We start from the raw sequence: 19,315 nt of genomic DNA, 5'->3' as shown, positions 1-19,315 counted from the left end.
ACCATCTGCAGACCTGCCCCTTGAGGCAAGACAGCTAGAGAGCAGAAGACAGCCCAAGCTAAGGGGTGATGCCATAGAATCAAAAAATCACAGAATGGCTTGGGTTGGAAGGGATTTTAAAGCCCATCCAGCTCCAACCCCCTGCCATGGGCAGGACTACCACTCAGCAGATCAAGCTGTCCAGGGCCCCATCCAACCTGGACTTGAGCACATCCAAGGGTGGAGCATTCACAGTTTCTGTTGGCAGCCTGTGTCCATGCCTCAGAGACAACAGAGGAGGATATAAGTGACTATAAAATCAGAAGAAAAAAAATCAGTCAAGAAGATAACATTTTTTAAAAATTATTATTATTATTATTATTATTATTGGTGTAGAATATGTAATTGGCAGAGGCTGGAAAGAAGGAGTGAAGGACAATAATTCTGTAGCCTCTCACACTGTCCCCAAGGCATCTGGTGGCATCCTTTGTTGGAGACAGGCTACAGACTGACCTAGTATAGCTGTTCTTCTGCTCAGTGTACTTGTCTAGCTTCTCATTTTGTCACTCCCTTCCTGATCTCACAGCGCGAAGCAGGAAATAAAAAGAATTAAGGGGAAAGGCAACCAGATGAACCTGCACACAACAGAACCTGACTGGCCAAAAAAGGAAACAGTGCAGGTTCTTGTCCAACAAGATTCACCATCAGCTGTCACTGTGCCCCTGCCTGCTGCTGGCACTCCAGATTGAATAACAGTACTTTGCACATTCACTTACAGCACACCTCTGAATGAAAGTGATGCAGCACCAGCAGTGCCAAAATGACCCAATGGCAGCCATGACTGAGCTCTTAACTGAAATATTGCAAGGCACTAGTGAAGTGTACCTCAAGTACTGTGTTCAGTTTTAGGCCCCTCACAGCAAGAAAGACATTGAAGTCCTGTGTCCAGAGAAAGGCAACAAAACTGGGAAGGGTCTGGAACACAAGCCTTATGGGGAGAGGCTGAGGGAAGTGGAATTGTTTAGTTTAGAGGAAAGTCAGAGGAGCTCTACAATGACATGAAATGAGGTTGTGTTGAGGAGGGGGTTGGTCTCTTCTCCCAGGTAGCTGTGATGAGGAAGAATGGCTCCAAGTTGCACCTGGGGAGGTTCAGGTTGGATACGAGGAACAATTTCTTCTGTGAAAGAGTAGGGATGTATTGGAAAAGTCTGCCCAGGGAAGTGGAGGACTCATCATCTGTGGAGGTATTCAAGAACCATGTGGATTTGGCACTGGGGGTGTTGTTAGAGGGCGTGGTGAAGATGGGCTGATGACTGGACTAGATGGTCTTAAAGGTCTTTTCCAACCTTCATGATTCTATCATACTATGGTTTTCCAATGTGGAAAACCCATATTCCCCCAAGATAGTTACTGGAGAGTTATTTCTCTCTTTGGGACACGAGTAACACGAGTAACACATCCTTCTCGAATGAGATTTTGAATTTTTCATAGCAGTCCCAGACTCCTGCAGGGGAGGTACTGAAGAATATTTCTCTGTTCAAAATGTAATTTTATGCCTAATAACTGATCATACCTCATGTTTGGTGCGGTTAGAACTAATTTACTTTCTAATGTCATGGTTTTTCATTACGGATATCTCTTCTCTAGTGACAGCCACGGAGCTATGTCAGGGGAGGGTCAGGCTGGGTATTAAGGAGAGGTTCTTCACCAGAGGGTGGTGGACATGAAACAGGCTCCCCAGGTCAGTGATAATGGCACTGAGCTTGCTGGTGTTCAAGAATCACATGGACAACACAGCCATACAGTATGACTTTTGGGTGGTCCTGTGTGGAGCCAGGAGTTGGATTCCACGGTCCTTATGGTTCCAACTGGGGATGTTCTACGATCCTATGACATCACCGAAGCCCTGAGGTGATGCCGCCATGAGGGCGGCGAGGGCAGCTCAGCTGGCTCAGTGCCCCCTGGGGCGGCAGAGGGGCATGACGGCAGTCCCAGGAGCTCTTCGCTCCCCGCCCGGCCGGCACGGCCGCAGCCACTCCGCGGCCCGCCCCTTCCCTCTGGATTTGTCTTCTAGGCGGCGGTTTCGCTTTCGTTTCCTCGCCCAGGAGGCGAGGGAGCGGCGGAGGCGGAGCCGCTTCCGGGCCGGGCCCTCCGGGAGCGGCTCTCCCAGGAGAAAGCAGCCTCGGCCGGCCATGGCGTTGCCCACCCAGGTGCTGCGGGCGCTGTGCGCCGGCGGCGGCAGCCTGGAGCTGGAGGAGCTGCTGCGGCGGCTGCCGGGCCGGCCCACGGCGGAGCAGCTGGCGGCGGTGGTGCGGGACCCTCGGCACTTCACGCTGGTTCGGACGCCCGATGAGGCGGGAGCGGCGGCAGCGGCGGCGACCGTGACCGTGCTGGTGGTGGCTACCAGCTCGCTGCGGCTGTGCCCGGAGCACGGCGCGGGCTGCCGGGGGGGCTGCGGGCGGCTGCACCTCTGCAAGTACCATCTGAAGGGCGTCTGCCGCAACCAGCAGGCCAGGTGAGGGCAAGGACCTGCGGGGGAAGCTAGGGTGTTCTGGCCTGCAACAGATGGGGCGAGGGGAGCCCTTCCTCGGGCCTCAGCCTTGCTCCGGCTGTGCCCCTCCTCCTGCGTTCCTTCCATTTCCGTGCGGCGAAGGTACTTTCAAGACTTGGTTCTTTTCCTCTCTTCGAGGCGAAGAGGCAGGAGAGGTTGTGAGAGACCCGTTCTGGTTCCGCCGCTTCCTTTCCACCTCACCGCCACTTCCCCGCAGTTCTCTCGCCTGCCCCCTCTACACGCCAGGCTGTGTTGGTTCGTGTGGCTGAGGGCATTTCCTGCCTTTTTGCTGCTGTTCCGTGCACAGGTGTGAACCACAGGTCAGATGTGCCAATGCTGCTGAGCTGCAGTAATGCTTTGAGGGCAGTAGATCTGAAGTAGCAAGGCAGTTATCCACAGAGCGGTCGTGTAATTACAAAGTTACAAAGTAGTACTACAGATTTTTCTGAAACTAGTTAAGTTAGTGTACTGTTAAAGTTATTTTAATCCTAACCACTAGACCACCAGCTATAAGCAGGGTACCAAGTTGTGCTAATACATTAGCTTCATCTTGCTTTGTAGGAAGGAATGCAAGTTTGTTCACGACTTCTACTCTCCTCACAACCACACTGTTCTCATACAGCATGGACTCGACAGCACTTTTAGCAGTGATGAACTCCGCCAGCTTCTGCTCCAAAATGACCCTACCCTCTTACCGGAGGTGAGCACTGTGTGACTGTTCTTTGTGCCCTTCTGAGTGACCATTGCAAAGTGAAAGAAGCGTGGTGTTAGCTGGAAGTGTTGGATATCAATTTGGTTACTATAATCCAAATCTAATGCGTGAAATCTGCAACCTTTGTTCTCCTACGTGAGTAGGTTGACCCTGACTGGCAGCACGCGTGCTGCTGCTTGCTCACTTCCATGCCCCAGTGGAATGGCTGGGAGAAAATTGTAAGAAATAGAGATAAAATAAGATAAAATGTCTAGTAAGTGGTGGAGAAAGAGGAAGGAAATGAAGTGTTGCAAATTCACCACCACTCACTCACAAACAGATCTGTGGCCTGTTGGTTTCTAAGCACTGTCTAACTTGTAAGAGGACGTCCCCAGGCCCTCAGATCTTACTGCTGAGTGTTATGTTAATATGGTATGGAATGTCCTTTTGGCCAGCTTAGCTCAGCTTTGTCCTTTCTGCAGTCTTGCCCACTTCAATCTGTGGAGTGAAGATAAAGCTTTGGCCATGGTATGTTATCAGCATTTTGACTTCACGTCCAAAACACAGCAGTGTTATGGGCTGCTGTGAAGAAAATTAACTCCATGCTAGCCAGATCTAGTTCTTCTTACCATCAAATTCATGTTGAGTAAATCTGCTATTCTGAAACTAGAGAACCAAAGAGTTATGGTAGCAACACAATAAAATCCACGGCCCGACTTGTATGTGATTGAGAGCAAAATACTGTTTGCTTGAGAATGTCTCTGATGCAATTGTTGTATGCTGCAAGATCTTTCTAGACAATAAATGAAAACGAGAAAAAACCTGTCTGTCTTCTAAATGTGAATTTAAAAATGAAGCTTGAATTCAAACAGTCTATATGAGCATATTGAGCATATTCTACTTGAATGTTTAAATTTTCTTTTTTTTTTTTTTCCCCCTACCCCAGGTCTGCCTGTATTACAACAAAGGTGATGGACCTTATGGATCTTGTACCTTTAAAAAGCTCTGCACCAAACTGCATGTTTGCCAGTACTTCTTGCGGGGACAGTGCCGATTTGGCAGCACCTGCAAGCGATCTCATGACTTGTCGAAGCCTGAATGCTGTGAGAAACTGGAGAAACAGGGAATGAGTTCAGATATTATTCAGAAACTGCCATCCATTTACAGAAATATGTATGCTATACAAAATAGCAAGGGAAGCAAGCATGACACAGAAGAGAACAAGTCTTCACCATGCAAAGGTAAATGGATCGTAATGTCTTGAGAGCATCAGAAGATCACTGTAGTCACTATAGACACACAGATGTTGCTGAAAAAGAGAAAATCAAATTTCATGTCTTGATGTGTCATTGGCAGAGACGTGTCAAATTGAAGCAAAGTAGATTTCAAGGCATTATGGGTGTCTAATTGATAAAGTCGTTGGTTTCTATAAAAATCCTTACATTTGGAGTTAGAAAAGCATAATGGAAACTGAAGATAGGGGAGCTGTGATTTCTCTTTATGAAAACACATGAATGGTAGGGAACTGTTTATAAACTACTTTGTTTTCTCCATTTTTTTTCTTTAAAGTAGCTATCATCTAACACAAGAATTCACCAACAGCCATATCCTAGTTGCCTCTCAGAGACAGTTTTTTATTTTATTTTGAAGTTACTTAGAATTGTCACTTTGTTTAATTTAGCAGGAAAGCTAAAGGGTAGCAGAATGAAAAATGCAAGTGTGTGTATTCTGTTCTCCCTGCAGTTTAATTGTTTTGATTTACAGAAGTATCAAATTTTGAAACTTGACATTTATAGCTGCCTATGTTGTACAACTATGCAGTATGCACAGATAACTCAGGTCCACTAGAAATGAAGATGCTTTGGATTCTATTCTTGTTTTGTGGTGACAGCTTGAAACTCCTTCTGAGTTATATTTAGCAACTGTAGGATAAAGGAGTAGGACTTTAGTGCATACAGGACTACCAAAGACTTCAGTGTCTTTCCAAAGGTGAGCACAGATGTACGTGTATTGCTCTGAAAGTAATGCCTCCTATTTATTTCCATACGAGCTCCAACACTGAGCACAATAACACTCTTTGACAGAGCAAACTCTCAGCTACAGAACGCAGTCTTTCAACGTAGTCACTACCATTAGCTGTGCATTTTCACCAGTAATGTAATTTTCACCAGTAAAAAAAACAAGAGCCTGTATGTCACACTCGTGAAAATCTGCATGACCTGTTGCCATTGCTGAAATGCACAACCCACCACCTGACTGTGCTCATGTCCACTGTGTGGTCTCCAGAAATGTTCAGCAAGCATTGATGAATGTAGGTGTGTACCATTTTTTCAGTAACACACCTTTGCTTCATACACACTGCCTCATCAGACACCATTGTGTCTGCTGCCATCTCTTGCATGCAACAAAATATAATGGGATGTTGACTGGAAGGCTCAGCCTCTATTGTCATCTTGCCAACATCTGCCTCTGATGTCACAGGCCAACATCCTAACATAGGAGGCATTAATTTCAGAGCAGCTCTTGTAAATAAACCCTTTGTTTCTAAGCATTTTCTCAGAGCTACACTTCTAAGAGAACTTGTTGAAACCAGAATACTAATAAGGTTTATAATTTTCCCCCTCTAGAGAGAAAACATAGCTCTAGCCAAGAGTCCACATCTACCAGTAATGAAGTGGAACAGATCTGTTTGTATCATCTGTACACAAGTTGTGTCTTTGGAGGTAGGTTGTGACTGTAACAAGCTCAGTCTGTTTTTATTTTTTGAGAAGGTGATAGAAATTCTTCACAGGAAAGGGAAGCTCATGCTTACATGTAGTTAAATCACATTGCAATATTGAATGCTGGTATGAAAGTTTAACACACAGAGGAGTTGTTTAATTTTGCTTTGAAATGTCTAGTATTAGCCTATGTTTGAGATTGGCTGCTTCAGCTGGGTTCATCTAAGGGACTGCTGAATGATAGGGCTTCTTCCTGTTTGCAAATGACTGCAGAAGTTATTATGAAATTTGTTTTCTTCCTCATTTTTTCTAGCATTCTTCTGTTCCATCTGTGTGAGCTCTGTATCCCTTTGAAAATGTTCTGATTTGTCCAGGAAAAATGCACTTCTGTTGGGATGTCCTTTTGTCATTTTTTTCCTTCTTGGTGTTTTTGACCTGTGGTACCTCTGTGAGGTATTGCACATCTTCTCATATGAAATGTCTTCTTTGTGTTGTTATGTTGCCAGCTGCCCTACAGTGAAAGCTAGTCTGGAATTTGTGCATACTTGGACTGGTGACTAGTTCTTTGTTGCTATTGAGGAATGGCTGCATTTTGACTCTTGGAATGATATCTGAGTGACACCTGTGATATCTGAGATACTGCAACCACTGTTCTATTCATTAGTGGTCTAGAAACTGGACCCTTAAGGCTGTTGACTTATTCAGCCATTTCCTATCCTAAAATTGAGCTTTATTTTCTTCATCAGTACCACCACGGGACTAAATGGTTAGTCTTATGTATTTGGTCTGTGCTACCTTAAACCACGTTTGAAATAATAGAGTTATATATGAGCTTGTAGTCTCAGTTACTGTAAATTTTTGTCTTTGAAATTAAGGGCACAGCTCAGTCCTTTACAACTGAGCTTGTTAACAATTTTGATGGACAAAGCAAATCTACTGCATGCAGAAACTGAGCTTTGGCCTGAGTTCAGAAATTTTGTGTTGCTTGACCATGCTGAAAACTTCAGTACTACTGCTTGCAATGATTCCATAGCTGAACCCTTTCCATAGCTATGCATTTGATACTTTCACCAGCTAGGTGCATGTGCCTGATATGCTGGAGTCATCCTCACAGATGGTAAAAATAATGCATCTCTTTTTTTTTCTCTTCGCTTTTGTAGACAAGTGTATCAGAATTCATTTTCACTTGCCATATAGATGGCAGATCTCTGATGGTAATACCTGGAAGGACTTGGAGAATATGGAAGAACTAGAAAAAGAATATTGTGACCCCAATAACATCAGGTATAAATGCTTAAAAGATTTAATAATGTTTGGAGTTTGCCCTCTGGGCGTGCAATAAGGGACCAGGCTCACAGTGGCTGTAAATTGCTGCAATTTTATTGCATTTGGTATTCTGCTGACCTCTCTGTTTGTATGCTATTGCTGAGATCTGACCCATTGTGATTTATGCATCCTCGGTCTGTTTAGGACCATTGTGCTACCACACTTGATCTGGCTGGGATGGAGTTAAAAATTTCTTTTTAGCAACTCATACAGGGCTGTGTTTTGGCTTTGTAACTAAAACAGTGTTGATAACAGGCCAGTACTGTAGCAGTTGCTGAACAGTGATTGCAAAGAATCAAGGTTTTCTCTTTGTTTCCCCACTTGGTCCCATTTCCCCCCCCCACAGATGAGTAGCTGGGGGTGGGCAGGAAACTGAGAGATCTGGCCTGAACTGACTGAAGGAATATTCCATGCCATATAATGTCATGCTCAGCAATAATATCTCAGCTGGGAAAAGAGTTTAAGTTTTTGACTTCTAAGGTGTCTGCTGTTCAGAAACTCACTGAGCGTGGTCTGCCCAGGGAGGTGTTGAGCATTTTGTCTTATTTTGATTTTTAAATTATTTGCTCTCCCTTTTTCCTTCACTTCATCAGCTGCCTTTACTTTGACCCCCCCCCAGTTTGCTTGCTTTTGCTCTTCCAGTTTTCTCCCTTCTGCCCTGTAGGGGCAGAGATGGGGAGTGAGCGAACAACTCTGCAGTTACTTGTCTGCTGGCCAGGAATGCCCTGCCATCGTGATTTTATGGGTCTGAGTCATAGACTGTAGTATTTCTCACTCCCAAAAACTGTATAACTAGTTCCTGCTGCTTCTACCATCGGTCTTAATCCTGAGTGGAAAACCGCAGATGTATGATTGTATCATGTGTACTTTTGAGAAGCTGTCTTTGGTTAGAGCTTGTCAATACACAGTTAGGTCCCATGATTAGAAGTAATTTTCTCTTTCACTTTTTTTATATGGAAGATGTGGAGGTAGCACGGGATTTTCCATCCTCCCCCTCTGCCCCATCCCATGCTGTGGAAGCACTAGAATACCCTGGGTACCTGAAGATATAAAATGTGTACAGACACTGGACAGAACTGAGATTATTGTGGAAACTACAGATTTGTGCTCTGGTCTTGAGTGATGCTGAATTAATTTGCAGGTTTGCGGTGAGCTTTAGAATCTATATGTAAAAGTTCACAAAGTTTTTTGTTGTTGTTGTTTTCTTTTTAATAGATCTGCTAGACATATTTCTAAATGGGGCTTTATCTTCTCATACATCTCTTTCGTGGATATGCAATCTGGATTAAAAAAGGTCAGACGTCTCTCCACAGCCTCCTCTGTGACTAAACCACCTCACTTCATTCTTACAACAGAATGGATCTGGTACTGGGAAGATGAATATGGAGTGTGGCAGGAGTATGGAAAAAAAGTAAGTGTGGGCAAATGGTGAGAATGTCAACTTTGTGCTGAGAGTGCAGAATTACTGGGAAGTGTTTATATCCTCCCTTTTGTCATCCCCTATCTCCCTCCAAAGACCTCACAAATGGGCTTTAAAGGTACAACGAGATGTTTTTCCTGCAAATATGATTAGTTTAGATGGGATGAGTCACTGCTGAATCACGGTCTCTCTTGACAGATCTTCAGTGAGTCATGTCAGATAGGGTCACATAACATACATTCTTGTCACTGCTCCTAACTAAAACTTCCTTTTCTGAGATTCCAGTAGTACTCTGTGTGTCTTTGTTAAGGTCTGACTGGTGGACATGCAGTCTTAGTGATAGTGCTCCCTGCAGACTCTGCACTGTGTAACTTCAATCTTTGTAATACTCCTTGCTTTTACTTTGGGGCAGTTTCTTTGCTTTTCAGCTGCACAGTACATTATTTTGTCTGAGCTACTATCATGCATCCCCCTCAGGAAGTGGCACAGGCAGGCTGGTAATAATAGACAAGGAGAAGGGTGAAGTACTTAACTTCTTTGTCTTCTCTGATAGCTGCTCATCACACTGCCCTCAAATGTTTGGTTTGATAGGAAGGGATTGGGGAAGTAATGTCTCTCCCACTGTAAATGAAAATCAGGTTTATGACTGCCCGAGGGACCTGAACATCTACAAGTCTATGGGTCACAATGAGATGCATCCCAGAGTTCTGAGAGAATTGGCTGATGTATTTGCCAAGCCACTCTCTGATATTTGAAAAGTTGTGGCGATCAAGTGAAGACCCTGGTGACTGGAATAAAGGCAATGTTGTGCCCTTTTTTAAAGAGAGTAAAAAAGGATGACCCTGGGATTCACCACCCTGTCCACCCTGTCAGTCTCATCTCTGTGCTGGGGAAAATCATGGAGGAGATCCTCATGGAAGCTATGCTAAGGGACACAGAAGGCATGGAGGTGATATGAGAGAATAAACATGGCTTTACCAAGGGCAAATCCTGCTTGACCAACCTAGTGGCCTTCTATGATGGCGTCACTGCATCAGTGGACAAAGGATGAGCCGCTGATGTTGTCTATCTTGACTTCAGTAAGGCCTTTGATGCAGTACTCAACATCCTTCTCTCCAAATTGTAAAGATATGGATTTGATGGGTGGGCTGTTTGATGGACAAAGAACTGGCTGCAGGATCAAGCCCAGAGAGCGATTGTCAATGGCTCGATGTCTGAATGGAGATCAGTGACAAGTGGTGTCCCCCAGGGGTTAGTGCTGGGATTGATACTCTTTAATATCTTCATCACTGTCATCAACAGTGGGTTTGAGTGCACCCTCAGCAAGTTTGCTTGATTGAGAGTAGACTTTCCGAAAAGACTTGGGGTACTAATGGATGGGATGCTAGACATAAGCTAGCAATATGCCCTCTCAGCCCTGAAAACCAGTGGTTTCCTGGGCTGCATCAAAAGAAGTGTGGCCAGCAGGGTGAGGGAGATGATTCTGCCCCTCTGCTCCGTGCTGGTGAGGCCTCATCTGGAGTGCTGTGTTCAAATGTGAAGTCCTCAGTACAGGAGAGACGTGGACCTGTTGGAGTGCATCCAGAGGAGGGCCACAAATGGTCCCAGGGATGAAATACCTCTCCTATGAGGACGGGCTGAGAGAGCTGGGGCTTCTTGGCCTGGAGAAGAGAAGGCTATGGAGGTGACCTGACAGCAGCTTTTCATTATCTAAAGGGGAGCTATAGGAAAGAAGGGGACAGACTCTTTAGGGTGTGTGGTGACAGAACAAGGGGAAATGACTTTAAGCTCAGAGAGGGTAGATTTAGATTGGATATAAGGAAAAAGTCTTTTACAGTAAGCGTGTTGAGGCACTGGAATAAGTTGATCAGAGATGTGGTGAATGCCCCATCCCTGGAGACTTTCACAGTGAGGTTGAATCAGGCTCTGGGCAACCTGATTTCACTGTGGATGTTCCTGCTCATTGCAGGGGTGTTAAACTAGATGACCTTTAAGCATCCCCTTCAACTCTAAGGATTCTATGATTCTATGCATAAAGTCTGGTACAGCCTGCAGCCACCTTATAATACTTGGTTTTTTGAACTTGTTAGTATGTAACAGACCAGGTGAATCTATCTTTTTCTTCTGGTTTTGGCCTGACAGGATAGTGATCATGCAGCTGCCACTGTAAGCAGTGATGACCTGGAGAAAGCTTACGCTGCGGGAAGTTCTCCAAAGCTGAACTTCAAGGCTGGAGTGCATGAATATGAACTGGATTTTGCAGGTATGCTCTGTTTTGTTTGTTATTTTTTATTTCTCTCTCTTTTCCTCTTTTCCAGGTTATTTGTTGTTTTAAACTATGTTAATACAAGAAATCAAGTTTGTAACTTTGTCCTTCAGTTGTACATAAGGAGAGAGCTCCTGTCACAGTTCTCGTAACTCTTGTAAGAGCTGGTAATACAGCAGAGTGGCTTTCCTATTCCTCCAAACCTTTCATTTTTAAGGGTTTCTTGTCTTAGATTTAAAAATGTGTGCCAGCAAGTGAAAGATTAACATTATCCTTAGATAGTATCAAGGGTATCCCAGCACTAAAGCTGGGAAGCTTCTAGTAGAAGTGGCACACTTGCTCACTCTCTCTCTGAAGATGAGGCCTCAGTTTTGTTGACTGCTACTGCCTTTTAGTTACAAGGATGATGTGATAGCAGCTACGTGATGATCCAAGACCCCGGATAGCTCTAAGGTTCACTTTGCTGTGGTTTGTCTCTGGTGGAGGTGGTCAGTAAAAATGAATGGCCTGTCACGCCTGTCAGTTGTAGAGTTTGAAATCTATAAATACATGAAGAAAAACAGTATCTTGATTGCAAATTGAGGAGGAGGGGATACGATCCATGGATCAAAAGTAGATTTAAAAGAAAAAAAGTAGATTTTTTTCACAGAGAGCCTTTTTGTTTATGATTAGCTTATAGAACAATGAAGGCAAAATTTCCATAGCTGTCAGAGCTTATGGTTCCTTACAATGCTAAGAGCGAAATTGAAACTGGAATCCTTCTTTGTGTTACATAGCAGTGCTTAAACTGAGTTAAGTCTTGTGCTGCCCTACCAGCAGGGAGCTGGGGGTGCACAAGGAATGTGGAAGGGGAAACAGCCAGAAACTGGCCAAAGGGATAACACGTATTATAGGGTGTCATGTGAAACAATACACTTGGGGGAGTTGGCCAGGAGGGGCTACTCTTGCTTGGGGAATTGCTGAGCGTGGGTGGGTGGGTGGTGAGCACTGGTGTTGTGCATCACTTGCTTTTATTCTTGTTTTCTTCCCTTTCTTATTAAAGTCTTTATCTCAACCCACAAGGTCTTGCACTTTTTTTTTTTTTTTTTTTTTTTTTTTTTTTTTTTATTCTCTCCCCCATCCCACTCAGGAGTGCATGAATGGCTGTGTGGTCCTTAGCTGCCAGGTTAAAACAAAACATTGTTTGTTTTCTTCCCCAGCCATGACTCAGAAAAATCTTCGCTATAGAACAGAGAGAAAGGTTTGCAGAAGACCTAAATTTGTGTCTCAGTCAGAGGTCGAAAAGATAAGAAAAAGGTAAACTGCAACTGCTTGTTCTCAGGTGATGGGTATAGTGTATTGGAATAGTGTCCAGTGCATAGTCTTGAAGAAAAGTATTAATAAGGTGAAAGAGATCTGTTACAACAGTTCTGAAGAAATTGAGAATACCTTTGTTGGAACAAAGTTTTCCAGCTTGGAAAAGCTGAGGCCAGGCAACATGGGAGCCTTAGAGGTGAAAGAATTTTGGTCTTTCCCACAGAAAGTGTGCAAGTGTACAAGAGGGTTCAACATATGGCAGTGCTGTATGGAGCTGCTTATAGCAGAGAGCTATTTTATTTATTAGAGCAACTGATACAGATGGAAGAAATAAAGTGTATGAGCACCTTTTCAGAGCTTTTTCTGACATCTGAGATGCATTTTCAAAACTTGGTTTGAGTTTAGAAACAGTTATTGTGAAACAACCAGAGGATCTGAGAGGTAAGCAGTAATTGGCACAAGTGGATCAAAAGGTGGAAGTCTGAAAAGGGAAAAGTTTTATATAATTCCATGTAACAGCCAGCTTTTTAAATGTATTCCCTTGCAGCACACTGATTTAAACACCATGAGAAGGAGCAGCAGCTAAAGACACTAACCAAAATGGTGGTGGAAGAAAGAGAGGGCTGTGTCTGTTCTGTTTCTGATGTAGTGGATGCATTTTTATATCGCAAAGCATGCATTCATGTGTAGTGAGGCTTTTTTGTGCGCATTCAACTCTTTACAACTACGAAAACTAGTTTCATGTTCAGTGTATGTCAAAATTCTTTGCTCCTTTTGGCATCTTGCCTACTGCCATAAGTCTTGTCATAACAATGTGGAAAAATATTTTCATCTACTGAACTGAAAAGCCAATTCTGAAATGTTTCTGAATATCTTAAGTTGCCTATTTTCTCCCTTATCTTGGCAAAAATGCTTACTATCATATTGTTATGGTTTGATGGTGTTTTGTTGGTATTCCAAGTCATAACATCATGCAATGCACTGAGAGTTGAAGAGTTAATGCTGCAGTTCTGTTCATTGCTGATATTTCCTGTCCCTTAGTCTCAGAAGAGAAGAATGAACTACAACTCCCACACGATTTCATTTTTTCATTTCTGTTTGGAGGGAAAGCTAAAATGGAAGTCACAAGACTTCCCCCTTTTTACTCCCTGGCTGCTTCACCTACAGCATTAGAGTAAGGGCTTTGGTTTTGGAAACTTTCTTTTTTGCATTTTATTTGATTTACTATCTTCAATTTCAATTGTATTGTATTATCTCATATTCCACTACTATATGTAGGAAACTAAATTGTTGGATTTTTTTCCCCTTTACCTTGCTGCCACTGTTGTTGTTTTTTTTTTCTCATCCAGGCCCATTTCCATACTTTTTCTGTTCCTTCCCCCCCCCCTTTCCCAGGGCTCGGATCTGTGGGCACCTAAACTTCCTAATTGCAGAAATTAGGCCAAACCATGATACATATGTACATAAAATGTAAGGATTTGTTTTGTTTTAATTGCCTTTTCATACTGTCTTGTATTATACAGGGGCTTTAAGAATACAGAAGAATTTAAGAGGATTCCATCTCACTGGGACAAATCTGCTCTGCCTGAGCTGGGATTCAAGGTTTGGAGCTTTTTGTTTCATTTTTCCATCAGTGTACTTGCATGCAGGCTTGTTAAATCCAGTGCCTTTGTTGATGAGTAATTGAGAGTAACGTAATGCAGAGGGATTTCTCAGTTTGAGCCTGATGTCACACTGGGCAGGCCAAGAAGTGAAACTGGAACCAGGTCAAAACTAACAAATAGCGATAGTATAACTATGGTAACATCGACTTTCACAGCCACGTATTTGGCAAATTTGCCTGAAGGCAGATTACAGTATTAGTAAGGCTGTTACTGATGCCCAAGGTGCTTAGTTTTAAAGAAGTCCAACATGTCCTGAGGCATCAGAGATGCATCATGTCACTAAACTTTAGGGTTAGCCAGGCCCTGAGGTTTGTATAAGTAGACAGTTGTGCGTCTGTGGAGCACCACTGAAATCAGCAGAGTTCAGGTTGGCATGAGGGTGATAGGATAACAACAGTGAACTTTTGTACTTCTGTAACACACCCAGCTAATAACTGCATGGCTTACCTTTGCTGACCCACTGCCTTTCTCCACCACCATCTCAGTCGAAGATGGTAATTATACCTACAGAAAAAGCCTGACGAGAAGCTTGAAAGTGGTCAATTTGTAAAATGTAAGACAGGCAGTGTAGTTTGCATTCATTGGCTATAGGGAAGTACAAACAAAAAAGACTTGAGATGCATGGCTGTTGATCTGCTGCAACATAAATTTTCTGTTTTTATGTATTTTTTAGGGACTTGGTTTAGGGGGCAATACTGGTGGTGGGAAGTGGGTGGACTAGATGATCTCAGAGGTCTTTTTCAAGCTTAATGATTCTGTGATTCTAGGTACTGACTACTCCTGAGTACTCAGGTACTGTTCAACAGATGCAGATGCATGTATCTCGGCCTAAACAGTAAAAGAGGTTGTTTGCAAAAAAGCATGCTGCTCATTAACATCCTTTGGGCAAGCAAGCTGGGTATTTTAACCCCCAGGAGTTCCTGTTCCCTAGCTGAGTTCACTTTTATACAGTAGGGATCTCTAATCTGCCTTTTTTCCAAGAGCATTTTTGCCGTTCATCTCTCTCCTTCACAGAAAAGACTTAAAAGGTTTGAGCGGTCTAACTCTATTTAGAGTGACTTTGTTATGATTTAGTAAAAGATGAGAGCAGTGTTTCAATCTCTTCCCATACAGCTGATTGATCTTGACAGTTCTTCTGAAGAATACAACAAAGTCAAGGGGGACTTTCAACGCACAATGCCAAAAACACAGATCAAAAAGATTTGTAGAATTCAGAACCCATCTCTCTGGGAACTGTATCAATGGTACGTGTAAAATACTGGTGTGATGTGCATGAATGAAGTTTGTTGTCTCTGTAGTTAGCTGTATGCTACGGATAGCTATGCATTCCTAAAATACAGCTGTATTTCAGAATCTGTTTCCACTTCCCCATGGAAATATCTATTCGGAATCAACAGTGTCAATAAAGAGGTAACAGCAAAAGAAGAACTCAGTCAAGAATTAGAGCTCAGAATATTCAGATGAGCTCTGTGGGAGCGAATGGTTCTGATGTCTGCCAGGCTTAAGTCTAGGGCAGCTGCTTTCCACTGAAGTCTTGAAGCTGGATGTCAGCCCCATCTGCCTGAAATACTGGTTTGTAGCTGGTCAAAACTGAAACAGCTTTCAAAATTGAAAGAAAGACTCACTGAAGGAAAGCCTTACCATGAATTCTCGTGTTTAGCAAAAAACTGATGGCAGTTCCTCCACACCCACCAAATAGTGAATGGAACAAAACATTTTCAGTTATTAAATATCCGGAGTCATTTGTATACAATGAAAGCATGTTTGTACCCAGCTAGAAAACACTATCTTGTTTGCTCAAAGCTTAGGTCTTAATGTAAAGATTTTCACAGTTTGTCTTTGAGTGCTAGTACAGCTGGAACTTATCTAGCCACTGTGAAACTACAATGGTGCTACTTCTCATTATAGGCAGAAGGAACAAATGGAAAAGAGCAATGGTGGAAAGACAGACGAACGTTTCTTATTTCATGGAACCAGTAAAAAACACATTGATGCCATCTGTCATCAAAACTTTGACTGGAGGATCTGTGGCCTCAATGGGACAGTCTATGGCAAAGGTTGTTTTTCAGCTCTTCCATTAACTTTAGGCTTGCTAAAAAATATGCATTAGTCACTGCAGATGTGTAAAACTAGAAAGGGGATGCTTGGCCAATCGGGGGCTAGTTGTGGACAATACTGCTGATTTTCACAATGATCGTTTGGAGCTAAGGCATAATGGAAGGCCTTGGCCTTTGTGCTCCATTTTGTTATGGTCCACACCTACTTCTATTCCAATTTCTTCCAGCTCCTATAGTAGGCAGCATGGAACTACATGATTGTTTTTTTGTTTGTTTTGCCGGGAACATAAATACCATCCTGGTTACAGGCTTATTGCCTTCCTAGGAAATTATACTCATCATTCTGTATACATGAAAGAATCAACAAATCAAGAGAACAAGTCAAGAGAGAGGCTGACTGTCCACTCATCCAGCTAAATACTCAGAAAGTACTCTCAAAATACTCTCAAAAGTTGTTTCAATGAGTATCAGTAGCCTGTGTCAGGAGAAGAACCTGTGTGAGTGGGGGAGTGTGGAAGTCTGAAGTCAGAAGGGAAGCCTTTCACAAAAGCAGTAATATTTAGAACATCACCTGTTTGGTTTTTAACATGTGTACTATCAAAAATAAAAGGGTAGGTAATACATAGTGGTCATTTTCACTAAGAATGATAGGTAGTGAAAAGTAATCTGGGAACTGCTTCATAGCTTTTTGTTGTGCATTTGCTTTTACGCCGTATTCTTTCCATCTCTGTAATTTTAGTGTCTTATCAACTCTGTCTTGATGTCTTTTCTGCAGGAAGCTATTTTGCAAGGGATGCATCGTATTCTGACGCCTACTGCAAGGAAGGTTCATGCAGCAAGACCATGTTTCTGGCACGAGTGTTGGTGGGAGAGTTCACTGTTGGTAGGTCGAGTTATGTTCGTCCTCCCCTGAAGGACAACCAGAACTTCTACGACAGCTGTGTGAATAGCTCTTCAAACCCTTCTATCTTTGTCATCTTTGAGAAGCAGCAGGTTTATCCAGAGTATCTCATTGAATACTTGGATCAGGCATGTGCAAGAATGCTGTAGCAGCAAAACAGGTCATCATTACGTGTAGCTCAAATAAACATTATATTTATCTTGACGTAACTGAGGAAAGTGATTTCTGGAAGTCATATAGTTGGGTAGATGAGCATTCAGACATTTATTCTATACTTTCCGTGCTGTGGAAGTCAAGGAGCAAAAAGACACAAAGGATATTTTAGAATTAAAATCCTCTGTCTCCTATTGTTTTAGCAGGTGTCAGCTTTTCCTGTACTGCAGTGTTCTGAGGTTTCTGTGTGTTTACTGGATGGATTCACTGATGCTTGTAAAATGAAGATTGGCTGTAACTGCCAAGTTTAAATAATATTCTATTACAGCTGTTTCAGGATAGATCCTTACCTGTGTTCACTGTTTAGAATCTGCCCCCTTTCTACCTTTTCATTTTTCGACTCAGAATTTGATAAAATCTGCTTTTTTTTTAATAGTATTCTACAGCAGTAGACGTTAAAGTGTTTGCAAATGAGACTGTACAATCTGTCCCTTGTACTCAAGTCATTGCCTAAATTATTAGCAGCACTGTTTTTCTGACCCTACTTAATCTTCACTGAAGTAGCTGCAAAAATTAAACCTTTGTTGAGAAGGAGCAGGGACTTACTCTCACTTGCTGATTTTTCTCATTTAAAAGAAGTAACAAAGTAATGAACCAGAACAAGGGTTGCTTTGAGGTGTGGTACTTAAACCACTGACTTTTTACCAATAACCACTGTACTTTAAGTTGGTGAGAGCACAAATTTTTAATGCCTTTTGCTGTGCCTACAAACAAGAGTTCTGGCATACACAGTGAGGAGATGAGAAAGCGACTCGCCTCATTCTGGAATATTATGCTTGGGAGAGAAATGCAGCGCTTGCACTGCTTACTTAACAGCACGTTCTTTCTCTGAAGTATCCTTGTGATTCTGTTGTAACTGTTGTGAACGAATGAGTATCTCTTGCTTGCCTTAGATGTATTTAGTTGCAGGGGAAGTACTAGTTACCTATGTAACCAAGGTCTCTGGGCTTTCTTGCTGGAGAAACTGTGAGTAGTCTTCAGGTGCAGTGCTGAAGCTGTTAAAAATCTCGATACTAAGGTGAATATTTAACTGCTCTCAGCAAAAGGCGTTACATGTTATTAGCACCGAGCAGTCAGTACATGCAGATAAACAAGAATCTTGAACTACTGGGCATTTCTTAGGGTGAAAGCTGATGATACTTGGCATCCTGCATTTATTGCTATGTTAATGCTGCTGAAAGAGTACATGCTAACCACAGATTATAAAAACTTCAAGACATGTTTGTATATGACATAAAAACCTTCTCTCTACCTCTACTCTAGAAGCACTTCTTTCCAGTTCATCTGAATCCTGACTGACAGGTGGGTGTTGGGCTACTTTGTACTACCTGCACTGTGAGCTAGGAGCTGAGGCACGGTTAGCCAAACAAGCCTGTGCAGAAGCTCTTTTATATAAACCATAAAGCAAGCAGCAAAATACCTAAATGAAAATACCTTCAACCATACGGTTAAATCCAGGAAGTATGTGGAAAAGCATATTGGCTGTATTCTTTCTCTTGAAAGATTTGTAGTAAAACACATGTTAAATCTCACCTCAGCAAGTAATACATTCATTAAGGGCAATGTGATGCATGAAAGCTTGAACTACTTGTGCAAAGTAAGACTTCTCCCAAAACATGTTATCTGTATGTTCGTGGCAAATAAGGAGGCTGATGGTGTGCCTTCCTTGCTGTGAGAGCCATTGTTCTATGCTTGATCCGACTGAAAAACTGTGTTTTACCCTTTTGCCAAGAAACATGCAAAAAGTTGAGATATTTTTAATAACAATTTTGATGGCTAATTCAGATACAAACAATATTTTTAAAACTTGTGTGTGTGTGTGTGTGTGTGTGTGTGTGTGTGTGTGGCTGGGTTTATTACTTTTCTACTTGTTATTTCTCCAGTAACATCCAGGAGAAAGAAATTACCATGTTTTCCACACTTAACACTTTAGTGGAAAGTTTCCCATGTATCATCAATTAAAAAGTACTTGACTGCTGAATTTTTTGTACCGTGTTTTTTCTTTTTTTCCCCACTCTCTGAGTGCACCACATGGGTGACCTTTCTGATTTCTTGGGAACTTCCTTAAAGATGCTGTTGCTAAACAGTGGAATCCCTTACAGCTTTTAGGATTGCATTTAGAAACAGAGTCATTTGCCCTAAATCCAAACTTTATATAAAGATTGGTATTGACCCTCTTTTCTGAATGAATGATAAGGATCTCTCTTTACTACTTAAGACAAAAGAAACTG

General features: G+C 42.5%; 1 protein-coding gene across 1 annotated transcript; it reads left to right on the top strand.

Moving 5' to 3' along the window:
• Nucleotides 1–1,901: 1,901 nt before the first annotated feature.
• Nucleotides 1,902–19,065, top strand: LOC128073092 (protein mono-ADP-ribosyltransferase PARP12-like). Its single transcript, XM_052667445.1, has 12 exons — nucleotides 1,902–2,494; nucleotides 3,092–3,230; nucleotides 4,168–4,462; nucleotides 5,849–5,944; nucleotides 7,102–7,225; nucleotides 8,483–8,678; nucleotides 10,830–10,950; nucleotides 12,153–12,249; nucleotides 13,773–13,851; nucleotides 15,027–15,157; nucleotides 15,822–15,970; nucleotides 16,746–19,065. Exons 1-12 carry the CDS (start codon nucleotides 1,902–1,904, stop codon nucleotides 17,018–17,020), a joined length of 2,295 nt encoding a protein of 764 aa, XP_052523405.1. The 3' UTR covers nucleotides 17,021–19,065.
• The last annotated feature ends 250 nt before the right edge of the window (nucleotides 19,066–19,315 follow it).

Source organism: Tympanuchus pallidicinctus, unplaced genomic scaffold (genome assembly GCF_026119805.1).
Source record: "Tympanuchus pallidicinctus isolate F22 unplaced genomic scaffold, pur_lepc_1.0 scaffold8, whole genome shotgun sequence".
NCBI classification, from domain to species: domain Eukaryota; kingdom Metazoa; phylum Chordata; class Aves; order Galliformes; family Phasianidae; genus Tympanuchus; species Tympanuchus pallidicinctus.
Note: the sequence above shows the minus strand (reverse complement) of the source record. Positions and strands in the feature narration are given on the sequence as shown.

Excerpts from the sequence above, each read along its gene's own strand:
- LOC128073092 (XM_052667445.1), top strand. The coding sequence starts at position 1,902 with ATGAGGGCGGCGAGGGCAGCTCAGCTGGCTCAGTGCCCCCTGGGGCGG. Across the intron at positions 12,250-13,772 it reads GTCGAAAAGATAAGAAAAAG|GGGCTTTAAGAATACAGAAG; the intron begins GTAAACTGCAAC and ends TGTATTATACAG. Across the intron at positions 13,852-15,026 it reads TGCCTGAGCTGGGATTCAAG|CTGATTGATCTTGACAGTTC; the intron begins GTTTGGAGCTTT and ends CTTCCCATACAG.